Source organism: Schistocerca piceifrons, chromosome 1 (genome assembly GCF_021461385.2).
Source record: "Schistocerca piceifrons isolate TAMUIC-IGC-003096 chromosome 1, iqSchPice1.1, whole genome shotgun sequence".
Lineage (NCBI taxonomy): Eukaryota > Metazoa > Arthropoda > Insecta > Orthoptera > Acrididae > Schistocerca > Schistocerca piceifrons.
This window is the reverse complement of record NC_060138.1, coordinates 864050468-864065948: the sequence shown is the minus strand read 5'-3', so window position 1 is coordinate 864065948 and position 15481 is coordinate 864050468. Positions and strand designations below refer to the sequence as shown.

At 40.9% G+C, this 15481-nt stretch overlaps 1 protein-coding gene across 2 annotated transcripts in view; it reads left to right on the top strand.

Annotated features, from left to right (window-relative positions):
* Positions 1–15481, top strand: part of LOC124716128 (cadherin-87A) — a 725215-nt gene that overhangs the window by 479904 nt on the left and 229830 nt on the right. For both annotated transcript variants that reach the window (XM_047243147.1, XM_047243148.1), the window contains one exon: positions 12033–12232. In XM_047243147.1, coding sequence (XP_047099103.1) covers positions 12033–12232 — 200 coding nt within the window. The remainder of the gene's footprint in view (positions 1–12032; positions 12233–15481) is intronic.

Below are 15481 nucleotides of genomic sequence, written 5' to 3'. Positions count from 1 at the left end.
TTCAGTGTAACTTTATTTACAGCAGATCGCTGTTCATGAATTATCTTAAGCCGACTCCACATACGATTTGCTGGCTTAATAATATCTGGTCAAATTCCACAACAGATGAAATAAAAAGCATTGCTTTTGCATTAACCTCATCCTAAAGTTCTGTGGCAGCGCTGCTTTCAACTGGCCTTACTGTACTTTCGTCAGTACAGGCGCGAAAGGTAATTTCCCTTTGATATACCCGTAAATGAAAATTACCTACGTCACATATGTGGATACTGACAAACTTCTTTCGATCCAGCTTTTACCATTTCTTCACTTTACAAGTAAAAATCCATCGATGTAACTGAACTCGCTTCAGAGACTTGCTTGACGCGCAAGAAATGAAACGTTACTCTAGTAAATAAATACGTTTTCCTAGGTCCATAACCTGTTGGACAGACTGTAATCAAATTATAACAGCCTATGATGAACGAGTTTTATTTCGATAATAAAAGGCCACAGACACTACACAACATAACCGACAAATATATTACGTAATTCCAGACTGATAATAATCACAAAGTAAATCACAAGTTATTACAAACGTGCTCCTGTAAGTGCAGCTACTGTATGGCCTTTGATCTTTTACTTGAGATTCAAAAGGAAAAGATCGTTTAGACTAAGTTTATGAACAAACGTTTCAAAGTGTTTAACAGTCATATTCCGCTTTGACGACAGTGCCCGTTAATAGATTTGTACATCATGACCTGCTCGACATTGAACAGCCTCGTTCGCAAACTGGCGTCCGGGACCAACTGCATAAGAAACTTCGTTCTTCGAGTATAAAATTTCACACAATGACCTGTTTTTTATGTACATTTTTGATCACTCTGTAACTGTAGCCATGCATCCCCCATCTCCGACTGGTCACTTACTAAAGCAGAAGTTGGCAGTCAGAGTTGGCCACAACAAAGCATCGCATACTGAAAGAAAAGATTCGGGTTTATTTGCTGATGCCGCTGCTTTTTGGAGCGTCAGCCATAGAGAATTCGTTGTATTCGCTGTATGATGCAGACTGCCGAAGTTTCTGTGGTTAATTTACGGAACATCATCGTCTGTAACTCATTTTTAAAAAAATAAATAAATAAAACTCTAATATCATTAAACTATGGCAAATATTCTTCGCTTTTTGGGACGTTCACACATAAAAAGCCAAAAAATGTATACAGGGTTATTAAAATAATTTTAAAGAGACATAGTAAAATTATAATTGCCACGTTTGCAGGCATTAATACACAAGCCGGCCGCTGTGGCCGACCGGTTCTGGGCGCCTCAATCCGGAACCGCGCGATTGCTATGGTCGCAGGTTCGAATCCTGCCTCGGGCATGGATGTGTGTGATGTCCTTAGGTTAGTTAGGTTTAAGTAGTTCTAAGTTCTAGGGGGCTGATGACCTCAGATGTTTAAGTCCCATAGTGCTCAGAGCCATTCGTTAATATGCATATCATGTATATATCCGGTTATTAATGGCATTAAAACTGATCTATATTAACATAGATTAAACGCAGATTCAGACGTGCTGGCACGATTCCTCTTACATATACAATTATTAGAGTGCAATATATAGAGAGGAAGATATTTAAACTTACGTATTTATTTACAAAGCAAATATTTGGTACATATATATATTTACTTATACTCATGAAGGTAACAAATTTCAAACTGCATGGAACTTTCGTATTTAAACCAGACGGCAATTAGGAAGACCATTCATGTTGGTTCTGTTGACGTTATAAAGATGGTAAAGAGTCGCCGCCTTTACGAGCATGAAGACATTTCTAAGATTCATAATTATTTATAAACCCTTTTTAAATTAACGTAAAAAAGACATTAAAATTGCTGTTTTTTAGGCGTTGATGTACGCATGTCGTCCTTGTAAATGCTCATTAAAATCATTAAAAACCACCTACAACTAAATGTATATAATTGCAGAAGTCTAACATAGCGACATTATTCGCCAAAAGATTACATTTTACTAAGGTAGAAAAACGGAATTTTTTCCCACTTACGGCTCACGAAATTTTCGCATCTAAGCAAGACAGCAAATACACCACAGAGAGTGGCACTGTTAAGAGCACTGCGGTGGTAATGAATCACCGCTTTTACGGGCATAGTGCAAATATCTAAAATTAACCCCTATTTGAACATGACATAGTAAAAAAGAAATTAAAACTGTAATTGCCGTTTTAACGGACAGTATGGTGGTAAGCAAAAAAGCAGTCATGGTGTTCAAAATGGTTCAAATGGCTCTGAGCACTACGGGACTTAACTCCTGAGGTCATCAGTCATGGTGTCACTAACAAACTGGCAACCGTAATACTTTTCAATTATTATGATTATAATGTGATGACGATCACATTTACTGGAATAGTTCGTTCCCATTGTAGTTCAGTGTGGGACAATGATTACGATTGTCAAATACTGTCAGCGTGTAAACACGAAGGACAGGCATAGAAGTACGTTTTCTCTCTTGTGAATCTTCTCTTTGAACTTCTCACAGTGATTGGTATGCTCTTGCTCTTATCCTACTTTTGAATAGATGTACCCAGCAAGTAATAGGAGGCAAGTGACGTGTCACGGGTATTACCCAGGCAGGTTGGTAAGTTAGTAGTGGCCATCCATTTAAGGCGATGCTTAGTTTCTTTCCAGCATCTTGGCACTTGCATCTTTGATGAACTGATTGTGTTTCTAGTGGTCGTGGAAGCTTCCAGCGGCAACCACTAGAGGCTTTTCTACATTTTCTAGTTAGTCTTACTGTGGCGCCAGAACAAGAGCGTCAGTGTACAGAGAAGGCTTGGTGTTCTGAGGCCTAGGTCAACTTTATCCATGTAGCATTTGCTACAGACCCCACGCTACCAGGGTCCCACAGCCTCACTGCCGAGTTCTTACCGGAGGAAAATTAACCGTCAGTCGCTCCAAACTGAAGATAATATATTTATTATTAACAGCTTCCTGGAGATGTGATTCGTCTATGCAATTAAGTAATAAAAATAAACTTTGTTTTTGTGTCATACATGTTACGCGCCTTTTTATTTGTGAAGCATCCTCAGTGGGCTGTAATATATGTGTATGTATACAGGATGTTAAGAAACAGTCTGAAAAGCTTGTAAGAGAGTTGCAGGGTAGGTTGTGCTGAGAAACAATTGTTAAGAAAAAATCGATACATTGCGCCGTTTCCAAATCAATTAGCCAATTGAAGTTAGCCAATCAGGCAGTTGCGCGCGCAAATTCAAGCGGCCCGCCAGATACAGGTAACGTCAGATGTTCTCTAGCGTAGATGATAGCGCACGAGACGGCTCACCCTTTGGCTCGGGTTAGAACCTTACTACCGTCCCTTCTCCAATTTTAGTATCCCTCCCTTGTTCGGTTTTAGGAAACCAAACGAATACTTTTGGCGACACCATCTCTGGTTGGCCGCTTGAATTCGCGCGCGCAACGGCCTGATTGTCTAGCGACAATTACGGCTGATGACCTCACAGATACTCTTCATAAAGAGGCAAGAACAAGTCCTCGGGCCAAGACCTAATCCCGCTGGATTTTTACCACGCATTCCACAACATCACGGCCTCATGCTGAACTGAGAAGTAGCTAGAACTGATGGACCCTGACTTCTTCTCCTTCCTGAATTCGTAGAAGGTCTGCTTATCCCGGACCCCAAGCCATCCATGGGTTGGGGAGCTGAACATTATCGACCGTTGACCATGTAAAGTGTGGGTTTTATCCGGATTCTTGCCACGCGCCTTCGGCGAGTTCTCACTCGAGTCTTCTCTATGGATCAAATGTGCTTTGGCGGTGACAGTAACATTCAGAATGAAATGATAAGCTATCGACAGGCGTTGATTTACATCAACAGGGACAGTTGAAAATGTGGACTCGAAACCCGGGATCTCCTGCTTACATGGCAGACGTTCTATCTATCTGAGCCAACGAGGGCACGGAAGATAGTGCGACTGCAGCGATTTATCCCTTGCACGCTCCCCGTGAAACCCAAATCCCCAACTTAATGCCAATTCACTACATTCGTAGTGCACCCGCCCACCACACATTACCCGCGGCAGACAATCTTACCGAGTCCCGTAAGAGTTCGGGCAATGCGTGTGCATCCAGCACAGAAGAAGGAGGTCAATGGCCGGTTAAACTTCAATACTAATTAACTCGTAAATGGCGCAAGGTAGCGAATTTTTTTTCTGAACCACTTTAACACCCTTACAACCTTTTGAGACTGTTTCTGAACACCTTGTATATTAAATGTGTTTCCCAGTTATACTATGCTGACGTTTTTTCGTTAAGAGAATATTCTCTTGTTGTTATATAAAATGGTTCAAATGGCTCTGAGCACTATGGGACTTAACTTCTGAGGTCATCAGTCCCCTAGAGCTTAGAACTACTTAAACCTAACTAACCTAACGACATCACACACATCCATGCTGTTGTTATATAAGGCACAACTTTTTGGAGTACAAGTTTCATAAGCTTAATTTGTTGTCTAGTTCTACTTACGACTTTTTGGAATCATTGTCACATATGTGTCGCCCTCGAATTGTGTCTCGTTGCCCTCTGTACACCAGGATATTCGATTTTTGGTGTGTTGCGTGCACATTTTATCCAAACAATTCACTACCACTGTTTCTTTGTTGAACACATGTGTTGGCTGTGTTTTTTTGGTGTTCATAGTGTTGTGTGCTTTTCGGTTGTGCGGCATTCGTTTGTTATTCTGTTCGCGTGTGCATTATTGCGTGTGGTCGGTGGCGCTCCGGGTGAAGGGTGGATGAGTGTGGGGGAGAGAGGGGACGAAGGAGGGAATCACATCGTCTTACATTTTGTTGCATGTACGGATCACAACTTCAAGAATATATTAATACAGAAGCAACTAAGAAACGACAGAAAAAGCGAAAATGACGATAAAAATACTGCCGGCCTGTGTGGCCGAGCGGTTCTGGCGCTTCAGTCTGGAACCGCGCTACCGCTACGGTCGCAGGTTCGAATCCTGCCTCGGTCATGGATGTGTGTAATGTCCTTAGGTTAGTTAGGTTTAAGTAGTTCTAAGTTCTAGGGGACTGATGACCTCAGATGTTAAGTTCCATAGTGCTCAGAGTCATTGATAAAAACACTGTTCTGATTGCGCAATTTTTTAAAGCACTGGAAATAGTAGGTTTTTATATAAAAAGTTTGTATTTTCGAGCCCTTGAAGATAATATTCGAAGCATTTTTATTTTATTGAGCCACATTTTATTTATTACAAATTGTCACAAAAGCTTTATTTACATATTGTCTTCTGTCCATTATTACGAACTTGCAGCTTCATATAGTCGGGAAAGGCTACTTGCTACGCCCTGTTGAAAAACTCGCCTGAAATTCATATGTTAGTATTCCCTCACACCAAACAACGTAGGCTGCTAAGGGACAACCAGAATTCTTCCAGAGTGTATCAGCTGTTCGTCTGACTTACGGCGAGCGCTGATCCAGGTCATTTAGTGCTGTTTTCGCTATCCTGCTTTACGTCCCGTTCACTAATTTTCAATTCAGCCGCAGTACTTTTTTACATTATGTTGTCTACCATGTTACAACGAAGTTCTCTAAAGTTTCCATGCGTACTTTAATGCTTAACCCATTCAGAAAGGCCAGCGTGCCCGTTCTCTCCCACCGAATGTCACAGCGTCAGGTTTCCAGCTTCCACCATTAAGCATAACATAGGTTGGAGCTTTCCTAACAAGTATGCCACAAATTTTACTGTGCTACACAGAAGATTCCAGTGTGTCTTGAATTGTTTTTTAAATCGTGAGCCTTCTGACTTGTTTGGTGCGGCGCGCTACGAATTTCTCTTCTGTTCAGTCTTCTTCACTTCAGAGTAGCACTTAGACCCAATGTTCTCTGTTTTTTGGAATACCGGTATTGCACTCTCTGTCTGCCCCTACAGTTTTTGCCAGCTACGGGTCCCCGAGGTACCATGGGAACAGAGCTGCTTGGAGAACATTTTTGTACGCAAGCGATTTACTATTTGGCCGCACCTCCTCCACCCCCACCCCTTGTCCCTCATAGCCTTCCAGCCGTGTCAGTTTTTGGTGCCAATAGCAACATGTACTGTATACAAATCTTGCACCCCTGTCAGCCTGGCGTCCCAGGAGACCGCTGCTAATAAATTGTGATGCCGCCCTGTATAGAAATGTGATTACAGTTGTGAGGCCTTTATCAGCTTGGCCGCTTGTGTCTCTTTGGATCTTAAAACTGGCCATACATGGAAGCTATTCCTAGATGTCTTAACACGTGTCATATCATTCTGTCCCTTCTACGTGTCAATGATTTCCCTCACGTTCCTCTACTCGCCGCCGAGCGGTTCTAGGCGTTACGGTCTGGAACCGCGCGACCGCTACGGTCGCAGGTTCGAATCCTGCCTCGGGCATGGATGTGTGTGATGTCCTTAGGTTAGTTAGGTTTAAGTAGTTCTAAGTTCTAGGGGACTGATGACCTCAGAAGTTAAGTCCCGTAGTGCTCAGAGCCATTTGAGCCATTTTGAACCTCTGCTCGCCGTTTCGGCCAACTGCATTTCTCTTCAACACACCATTGGCACGAAATTACGATCGATCATCACCACAAGGCATTCTGCGTATTGGTGGGTCCATGACACCATCCCTGTCACAATCTGGTCCTGTTTCTGAACACCAACTGCTTCGTAGTCTAGTACCAGTATGTTCCTCTTTTCGTTCCATACAGCTTTTTTTTAGTTTTTTCCTTATTTTCTCCTGTCCTTCCACTGTACCTTCGATAGCTGTTTTTAGAATTCCTATAGGTCTCACCCAGTTTGTTTTAGAGAGTCCCTTCCGGTATCTCACAATGCTTCACTGTATCAACATTTTTATTTTCTTCATTTTCCTCCAAACGCACATCTCTAGTGCTTCAGTTTTGCCTTTTTCTCTATTCTTCAGCGTCCATTCTTCACAAATGTGCTTAAAAACACTCCACACTAAGTATAAACCAACCTTTCTCTTAACTCCAACCTCAATTTGTTTCGTAATAAGGACGAAGGCTATTCGGAAAGTGAGAATCAGTCGTGAAATGGAAACCACAGTGAAAATCCGATGAAGCTCTGCACAGTTGTATTGGGCAGTTCACAGGGTACAGTAAGTGCGTAAAAATGCCTATAAAATAGTATATCCCGCCAAATATGGATGCCTGGCGTGAGATTTCGCGTGATTTACGTAACTCCACGTAATGTAACTGTCATACATTTCCTTCTTCATGACAACCCTCGTCCGCACACTGCGGGGACAATGAAGACACTCCTGCAGCGTTTTGGATGGAAAATATTTCGTCACCCCTCAAATACAGCCCGGACTTGGTTCCCTCTGATTTTCATCTCTGCTCAAATAAACCGCTGGCTATGAAGACAACATTTTGGTGCGGGCAACGAGTTGCCGTCCAACGTGAAAAATTGTCGGAAAGCGCAGGATGCTGCCTTCTGCAGTGAAGAGCCAAAGAAACTGATACACCTGCCTAATATCGCGTAGGGTCCCCGCGAGCGCGCAGATGTGCCGCAACACGACGTGGCGTGGACTCGACTAATGTCTGAAGTAGTGCTGGAGGGGACTGACACCATGATTCCTGCTGGGCTGTCCATAAATCAGTAAAGAGTACGAGAGGGTGGAGATCTCTTCTGAACAGCACGTTGCAAGGCATCCCAGATATTCTCGATAATGCCCATGTCTGGGGAGTCCGATGGCCGATGGAAGTGTTTAAACTCAGAGGAGTGTTCCTGGAGCCACTTTGCAGCAATTCTGGACGTGTGGTGTGTCGCATTGTCCTGCTGGAATTGCCCAAGTCCGTCGGAATACATAATGGATATGAATGGATGCAGGTGATCAGACAGGATGCTTACTTACGTGTCACCTGTCAGAGTCATATGTAGACGTCTCACTCCAACTTCACACGCCGCACACCATTATAGAGCCTCCATCAGCTTGAACAGTCCCCTGCTGACATGCAGGGGCCATGGACTCATGATGTTGTCTCCATACCCCTACACGTCCATCCGCTCGATACAATTTGAAATGAGACTCGTCCGACCGGGCAACATGTTCCCAGTCATCAACAGTCCAATGTCGGTGTTGACGGGCCCAATCGAGGCGTAAAGCTTTGTGTCGTGCAGTCATCAAGGGTACACGAGTGGGCCTTCGGCTCCGGAAGCCCATATCGATGATGTTTCATTGAATGTTTGCACACTTATTGATGGCCCAGCATTGAAATCTGCAGCAATTTGCGGAAGGGATGCACTTATGTCACGTTGAACGATTCACTTCAGTGGTCGTTGTCCCGTTCTTGCAGGATCTTTTTCCGGCCGCAGCGATGTCGGAAATTGACGTTTCCCCGTATTCCTGATATTCGCGGTACACTCGCGAAATGGTAGTACGGAAACATCCCCAGTTCATCGCTACCTCAGAGACGCTGTGTCTCATCGCTCGTGCGCCGACTCTAACATCAGGTTCAAACTCACTTAAATCTTAATAACCTGCCATTATAGCTGCTGTAACCGATCTAACAACTGCGCCAGACACTTGTTGTCTTATATAGGCGTTGCCGACTGCAGCGCCATATTCTGCCTGTTTACATATCTCTGTATTTGAATACGCATGCCTGTACCAGTTTTTGTGGCGCTTCAGTGTATGACGATGGTGTTGGAAAGTTGGTATAACGATGCAACTGATGCCAAAGTCGGAGCGGTAACTATACAGATAAGTATCTAGAAGGTGTAGCTAACTGTTGCAAATAAAACAGTTTCGATTTTCATCGGTTTTTTCGTTTCGAGACCGATCGTTCCTTACTTTCGGAATAGCTCTCGTATTTCTTTTTCTGGACACCTTGCTTAGTCATTGCAGTTTTCGATCTCATTTCTTTTTAACTCGTCCAGTTATCAGTTAATATCTTTCCCAAATATTTGCACTGTGCAACCTGTTCAGTTTAACCTTCTGTTGGTTTCGTTTTCGTATCCTCTTTGTCGTGTACTCTAGTCATTTTAGTTTTCTTTGCGTTGATTTTCATTCTGTACTCTTACAATCTGTTTTCCAGTTTGGATAACGTTCTTAGAAGCGATATTGTTTTATCTCCAAGCAGTAACGTGTCACCGGCAAATCTGATGCAGCTGATCTTTGGCCTCCTGTGTTTACTGTTCCTTTCTCTACTTCCAGCGTCTTCACTACCAAGACTCCGATCTTCGATATACATGCTAAATAGAATGGTGAAAGACAACATCCCTGTTTTACTCCTCTTCCGATTTCAAACCAGTCTGTTATACCATTTCTTAGCTTCATGATTGCATTTTGTCTTTCGTATAACTCCTTTACTTAGCCTTCAATCCTTCCAGTTCACCTTCTTCAATTTTCGAACTTTCATCATCTTGTTCCATTTCACTCGGTCGAAGGCCTGTTCTAGATGTGTGAAGCGCAAACTCATTCCTTTTCCTCTGCCTATATATCTTCCATCGATTATTGTGATCAGTGCAGAAGAATATCTTGTACCTCTCCCTTTTCTGGAACCAAATTTCTCTTTCCCTGCGTTCTCAACGATTATATGTACCAATTTACGATCAAGCATCCTCAATATAATTTTAGCAGCAGGAGAGATTTGGGACACCCGCACCTCCCTCCAGTATTTAAACAATTAAATATTATGAGTTTAGATTAACCAATGCGGAGATAGGAAATCACGGGAACAACTGAAATAGCACATCGCTTCACTACAATTTGCAGTTATTGCGACACTTGATAACAGGCCAAGAAAATGTCGCCTGTTACATTTGACAGATAACAGCACTACAACAATAATAAACACCTGATTCACTTTTCTGCAGTTTAGTTACAGTTCAACAGGGGATCACACTTTTAAGTTCTTCAATAAATATAAATATGTACATAGGCGCGTTAAAGAACTGGTTATGGAACAGTCACCTATAAAGTCAAGGCAGGCACACTCCATGTAAAGAGAAAATAATTAGCAAGTTTACACATTGGCTAGAAAATTAAAATAAATAACAGGAAAGTGCACCGTCCACAACACCTTACGGCGACAGTTAACATCCTATATATATATATATATATATATATATATATATATATATATATATATATATAAAATTAAAAACGGGTGGAAAAACAATAAATTGGAAATTGACAAATCTATACTCAAAGGAACCGCACTCCATCTAAACACCCCAAAACTGGCAACTTAATGGCTACCTAGAGTAACAAATTAAGAATAGCATGCTTATAGATTGACTAGAATAAAGGAATAGGGTACTGTGTCCTTGTTGAAACGGTTTTTATAAATACTGTGTTGGTTACTACGGCTTTTGACGGCCGACAAACTGTGTTGGGCTACTGAGCAGTGATTAATTTAAAATAGCCACAACATACGCTAGCCAGGTTAGCGGTGTATTTAAAGACAAGCGTCGAGCAAGGACCCCGGTCAGAAGGTACCAGTAATAAAAAATAGCAGGATTCCCTCACATGGCAGAGGCGCCAACACATCCGTTCATACCCCAGAATCAATTAGCGCAACATAAATCATTGACACATTTCGGATAATATTTTAAAACAACATACTTAAATGCCTTTGTTTACCACAAGCCTTAATTAGTTAACAGGTTAGGCTCTGTTATTGAAGCCACGCAAATGAGGTAGCAAGTTAAGATCTACAGTTCTACTTTGCCATTTAACAAGCGTCGTGTCGAGGAAAAGGAAGAATCCAGCTAATTAACTGAAAGTCACTACTTGGATCCAGTATTTGACGATGCGCTCAAAATCAACAAAGGCGAGAGTCAAGTTTACACTCTATGTACCACGGTCGGACGAGTACTTTGTGGAGTCACTGTATTCTTTCCATCACTTTCTAACTTCTTCCTCTTGTTTCTTATCATTTTCATCCTCAGTGTATTTTCCCCTGCAGTATAAGGATATCTAACAAAGAGCGGGAACTTGTCCCAGCAAGACAATGGCCAACGATGCAAACAATGTGATATATAGATGAGATGGCATCTGTTACAGAGTACTAATGTAATAGTGAGCATAGCGTACTGTGTATGTCGCCAACATCAAACTGATAATGAGACTGTCACGCAACTTTCATAGGACGCTGTATGTTTACGATTTGCATGAAGACATAAATTTTAATATTACACGTATTTGGACTCTTTTAAACATTTTTTATTAGGGGCAGCAACGGTGAATAACTGTTTGCTGCTAAGTCAAAATATGTCGTAAGAGAAAAACATGCCAAAAAGTTTTAATTACTACGTACTTCTAAGAGACACTCTGTGTGTTGAAAAATCTCGAGACTCACTGTAATAAAGCGTTAATACCTTATGGCTAATTTATGTAATTGCATGGTCAAACATTTACGAAATAGTGCTAGATAATTTCAGCAGTGTGGAAGTTTGCTACAGTCAATCTGTTGAATGTGCACATATTTTAAGCAATATTCATCTGCAGATAAGATCTGTACATGACAGCCGTGAGTCAGTTGCTCCGGTTTATACAAATGTCCAAACCATTATTCTTATGTAGAAGCAGTCACAACAGGAAACTAGGCTACTACTAGGTAGACAACCTATGACTTGGAGAACGATTATTAGTAATTATGAGGGTGGTTTGGTAAGTACAGTAAATTTCCATGAAAAAAAGTAACATTTTTGTTGCACCTTCATGGTTGACAAGCTCGAGAATGAATATGTGTGGATATATATGCTTTTCTATTTGGATGACGAAACAAGAACGGAAAAATATATTTTTTTTTCAATTGTAGCTTAAAAACGTATAGTTAAGTCGGGAAATAGCAAGAGAAAAATGGGAAAAGTTGCATAAATGATATCATTACTGATGGGATAATGTTCACATAAAAATGTGACTACATTTAAAGCTGTTTCTTGTAGAGGTAAAGTTCTGCTACTGCTTGAATATTTAGTTCTGCACGGACATAGTTCTCCTTCAGTCATATCTTTTTTCTTGTATTCTGCAGCCAACCAGCCACCAGTACTGACGAGGGATATGGATGGGCTGGTGGTGTCAGAGGGTGTACCATTGGGAGAAGAAGTGTACCAGTTGCAGGGCAGTGACCCCGAGGGATCATCACTTCGCTATGGCCTCTCTGGCACTGACCGCCTTGCTGTCAACCCCATCACAGGCTCCGTCCGTGTCGCTATGCCTCTTGATCGTGAGGTGAGTACGTCCGATGATAATAACATAAGGTACAGCAGTAGTGAAGCCGTAACTCCCTACCTGGTTGTGTGCGAGTGCTCCCACACTGCTAATAGTCTGTAGACACCCATTGCTGTTTGTTTCAAAGATCCCAACCATTTAAGTGATACCATGTAGAACTCTCTTTGTTTACTGGTAGAATGTTTAAATCTTGATGAAGGCTTTCCATTGGGAACTTCTACATCAGATTCAGAGGTAGGCTATGCATCACATGCCAAACACAGTGAATTAAACAACCTGAGTTTCTCATTCCAATAGTTACATTTCACAACTTTCCATAGGATACTGTGTCCTTGTTGAAACGGTTTTTATGTATACTGTGTTGGTTACTACTTAATCATAGAGTTGCCCATTATGTTACTGCCAGATGGTTCTGATCAAGCAAATTACCTGAATTTGTTGCTAACAGTAATTCAATGGTAGAGAAGTTATGTTCTGCTACTGCTTGAATATTTAGTTCTGCACGGACATAGTTCTGCTTCAGTCATATCATTGGAGCATCCATTATTGCACTCACCATCTGTGAAATGGCACAGAGTTTCCATTGTCAGTCAGTAAATTCCATTCTCATCCAAGTATCATCTTTGAGCTGTTTCATTTGTTATGTATGATGTGACCAGTATGAGGTTTGATGTACAAGAACTCACTCCCAGATGAACAAGGAACAAAACATTTATTGATAATAACATAAGATCACAGTTCTGTAGCAAACTGTTGTCTGAGTTGAGACAAGTAAGTCCTAACAAATTCTGTTTGTGAAGATAACAGTCTCTGCCTGAGCACTTCAGTAGCCTGATAAAGGATTGTAACTGTTTATCATAGCTGACAAATTCACTGACTCTAAACATGCAAAAGCCTGTCTGGAAGGGCCACAGTTCCTTAACTGTGTTCAAGAACACAACACAGTAATATCAAAGTCCTGGTGCCAAGGCTAGTAAGCAGGCGTCAACTGTTGTACACTGGCTGTGCAGTGTCTTAAGTCTAATCCTGGTGGAAGAATCTGTCGCAGACTATTTGTAGCCACATAATAATATGGAAGTAAATAGAGCTGCACCAGTTGCACATCCTAGGGGTGATGCAGCTGCTGCCTGTTGGCATGGTGGGCACATTGGGTAACAGATGCCCTGGACAACATGCCATGATTGTTGTCATTCAGAATTCGCGTTGTTTTGGCTCTGTTTGGTAGGACCCCTAAGAGCTTGTATATTGGCTACCTTGGATGCTCTCCCATTATGTTGGTGGGCTGCATGTCCAGACATGGCAGTGCATGCATTTGATTATTTGAAATTATGCAAATTTACTTGAAGACTTAGTAATGCAACCCTACTTAAAACACTAATAGTGATTTAGAATGGTTTCACTCAGTTTCGTGACACCCCAGCAAGCCACATACAGGTATTCTGCAATGGAGCACTAAGATGATATTTGTGATATCAGAAGTAGTTTTGTTCTTAAAGGTTTGTTAATGTGACTGCTCTGTATCAGGCAAAAAGCTTAGACCTCGCATCTGGTCCTTCCAGATATATCTTTGGCAAGCAGTTTTGTTGGTTGAGAGTGTGAAGTAAAGCATCTGAGGAATGAGCACGTATGGGGCAAGAATTGTAAGTATTAGGAAGTATACAAAATATTTCAGGGCACTGAAGGAAGAGACCAAGGGCTTTGCTTATTGCTTCAAAGTGACACCCTACTTGCCCTATTAAACTGATATTTATTGGCTGAAAGAGTATATCCTAATTTTTTATGACAGTGCGTAAAGAATAATGTTTATGCACAAATGACAACAACATGTTAAACTACCACTAAGTCCTTGAAGAAATTATGAAGTTCCTATATATTTGCATTTTTGGACTTATTTAAATGTCCAATCAGTAATTTCACAGGTGGTCATGATGCAAACTTTAGTGCCACAGCAGCTTTTATGCAATGATCTAAGCAGTGACATTACAAATGAACATCAGTTCTAATGTAAGAAGTATACAAAGAATAAGTTTGAAACCAAATGTACTTGTCATTATCAAGAAAATCTAACTCTGGTTGTTGTTGTTGTTGCTGTTATTGTGTCATCAGTCTGGAGATGGGTTTAATGCAGCTCTCCATGCTAGTCTGTCCTGCATGAGCTTCTTCATCTCTATGTAACTACAACAGCCTACATTCATTTGATCCTGCTTTCTACATCCAACTCTTGGACTCCCACTGCAATTTTTACCCCCACACTACTTTGCATTACCAAATTGATGATTCCTTGATTCCACAGGATGTGTCCTATCCACTGATAACTCCTTTTACTCAAGTTGTGCCATAAATTTCTTTTTCCTCAATTTGATTCAGAGTCTCCTCATTAGTTCCTTGATATACTCATCTTCTGTAGCTCCATATTCCAAAAGCTTGTATTCTTTTCTTGTTTGAACTGCTTATCGCCCATGTTTCACTTCCGTACAAGGCTACGCTTCAGACAAATACTTTCAGAAGGGACTTGCAATATTAAAATTTTTATTTGCTGTTAAAATTCACTTGTTTTGGAAATTTCTTTTTGCTATTATTAGTCTGCATTTTACACCCTCACCACTTATGTTGTATCAGTCATTTTGCTGCTCAAATGGCAAAACTTATCTACTACTTCTAGTATCTCATTTCTTAACCTGATTCTATCAGAATCACCTGATATGATTTGACTGAATCCCATTACTCTTTGTCTTACTTTTGTTGATGTTAATTTTATAACCTCTTCTCAAGACAGTATTCGTTCCATTCAATGGCTCTTACAAGTCCTTTGCCATCCTTTTAGAATTATGGTGTAATCAGCACACTGTCCAGTTTTTATTTCTTCTCTCTGAATTTTAATTCCCTTTCCAAAGTTGTGCTTGGTTACTTTCACTCCTTGCTCAATACACAGATTAAATGCCACTGCGGAACCGATACCCATTTTTAAAGTTGTTTGTATCTATCATTAAAGTTGTGTGTTTTTGTGTTATTGTAATGCGTTATGCCAATAATCCAGAAAAGGTTTATAATCCAATTAGAAATATAAGACTTTTGTTTTAAATTTCTGATTTCTTGCATGAATATGCTCACTATCAGAATTTTGGAGAATTTGATTGTTGCCTCATGAATTTCAAACATCTAAGTGTACCCTTTGTTACGAAATATTCTCTTCGGTAATTTTTAGTAAAAGTTTGTTCTTATAACTGTTTAGGTAAATAATAGTGTAAA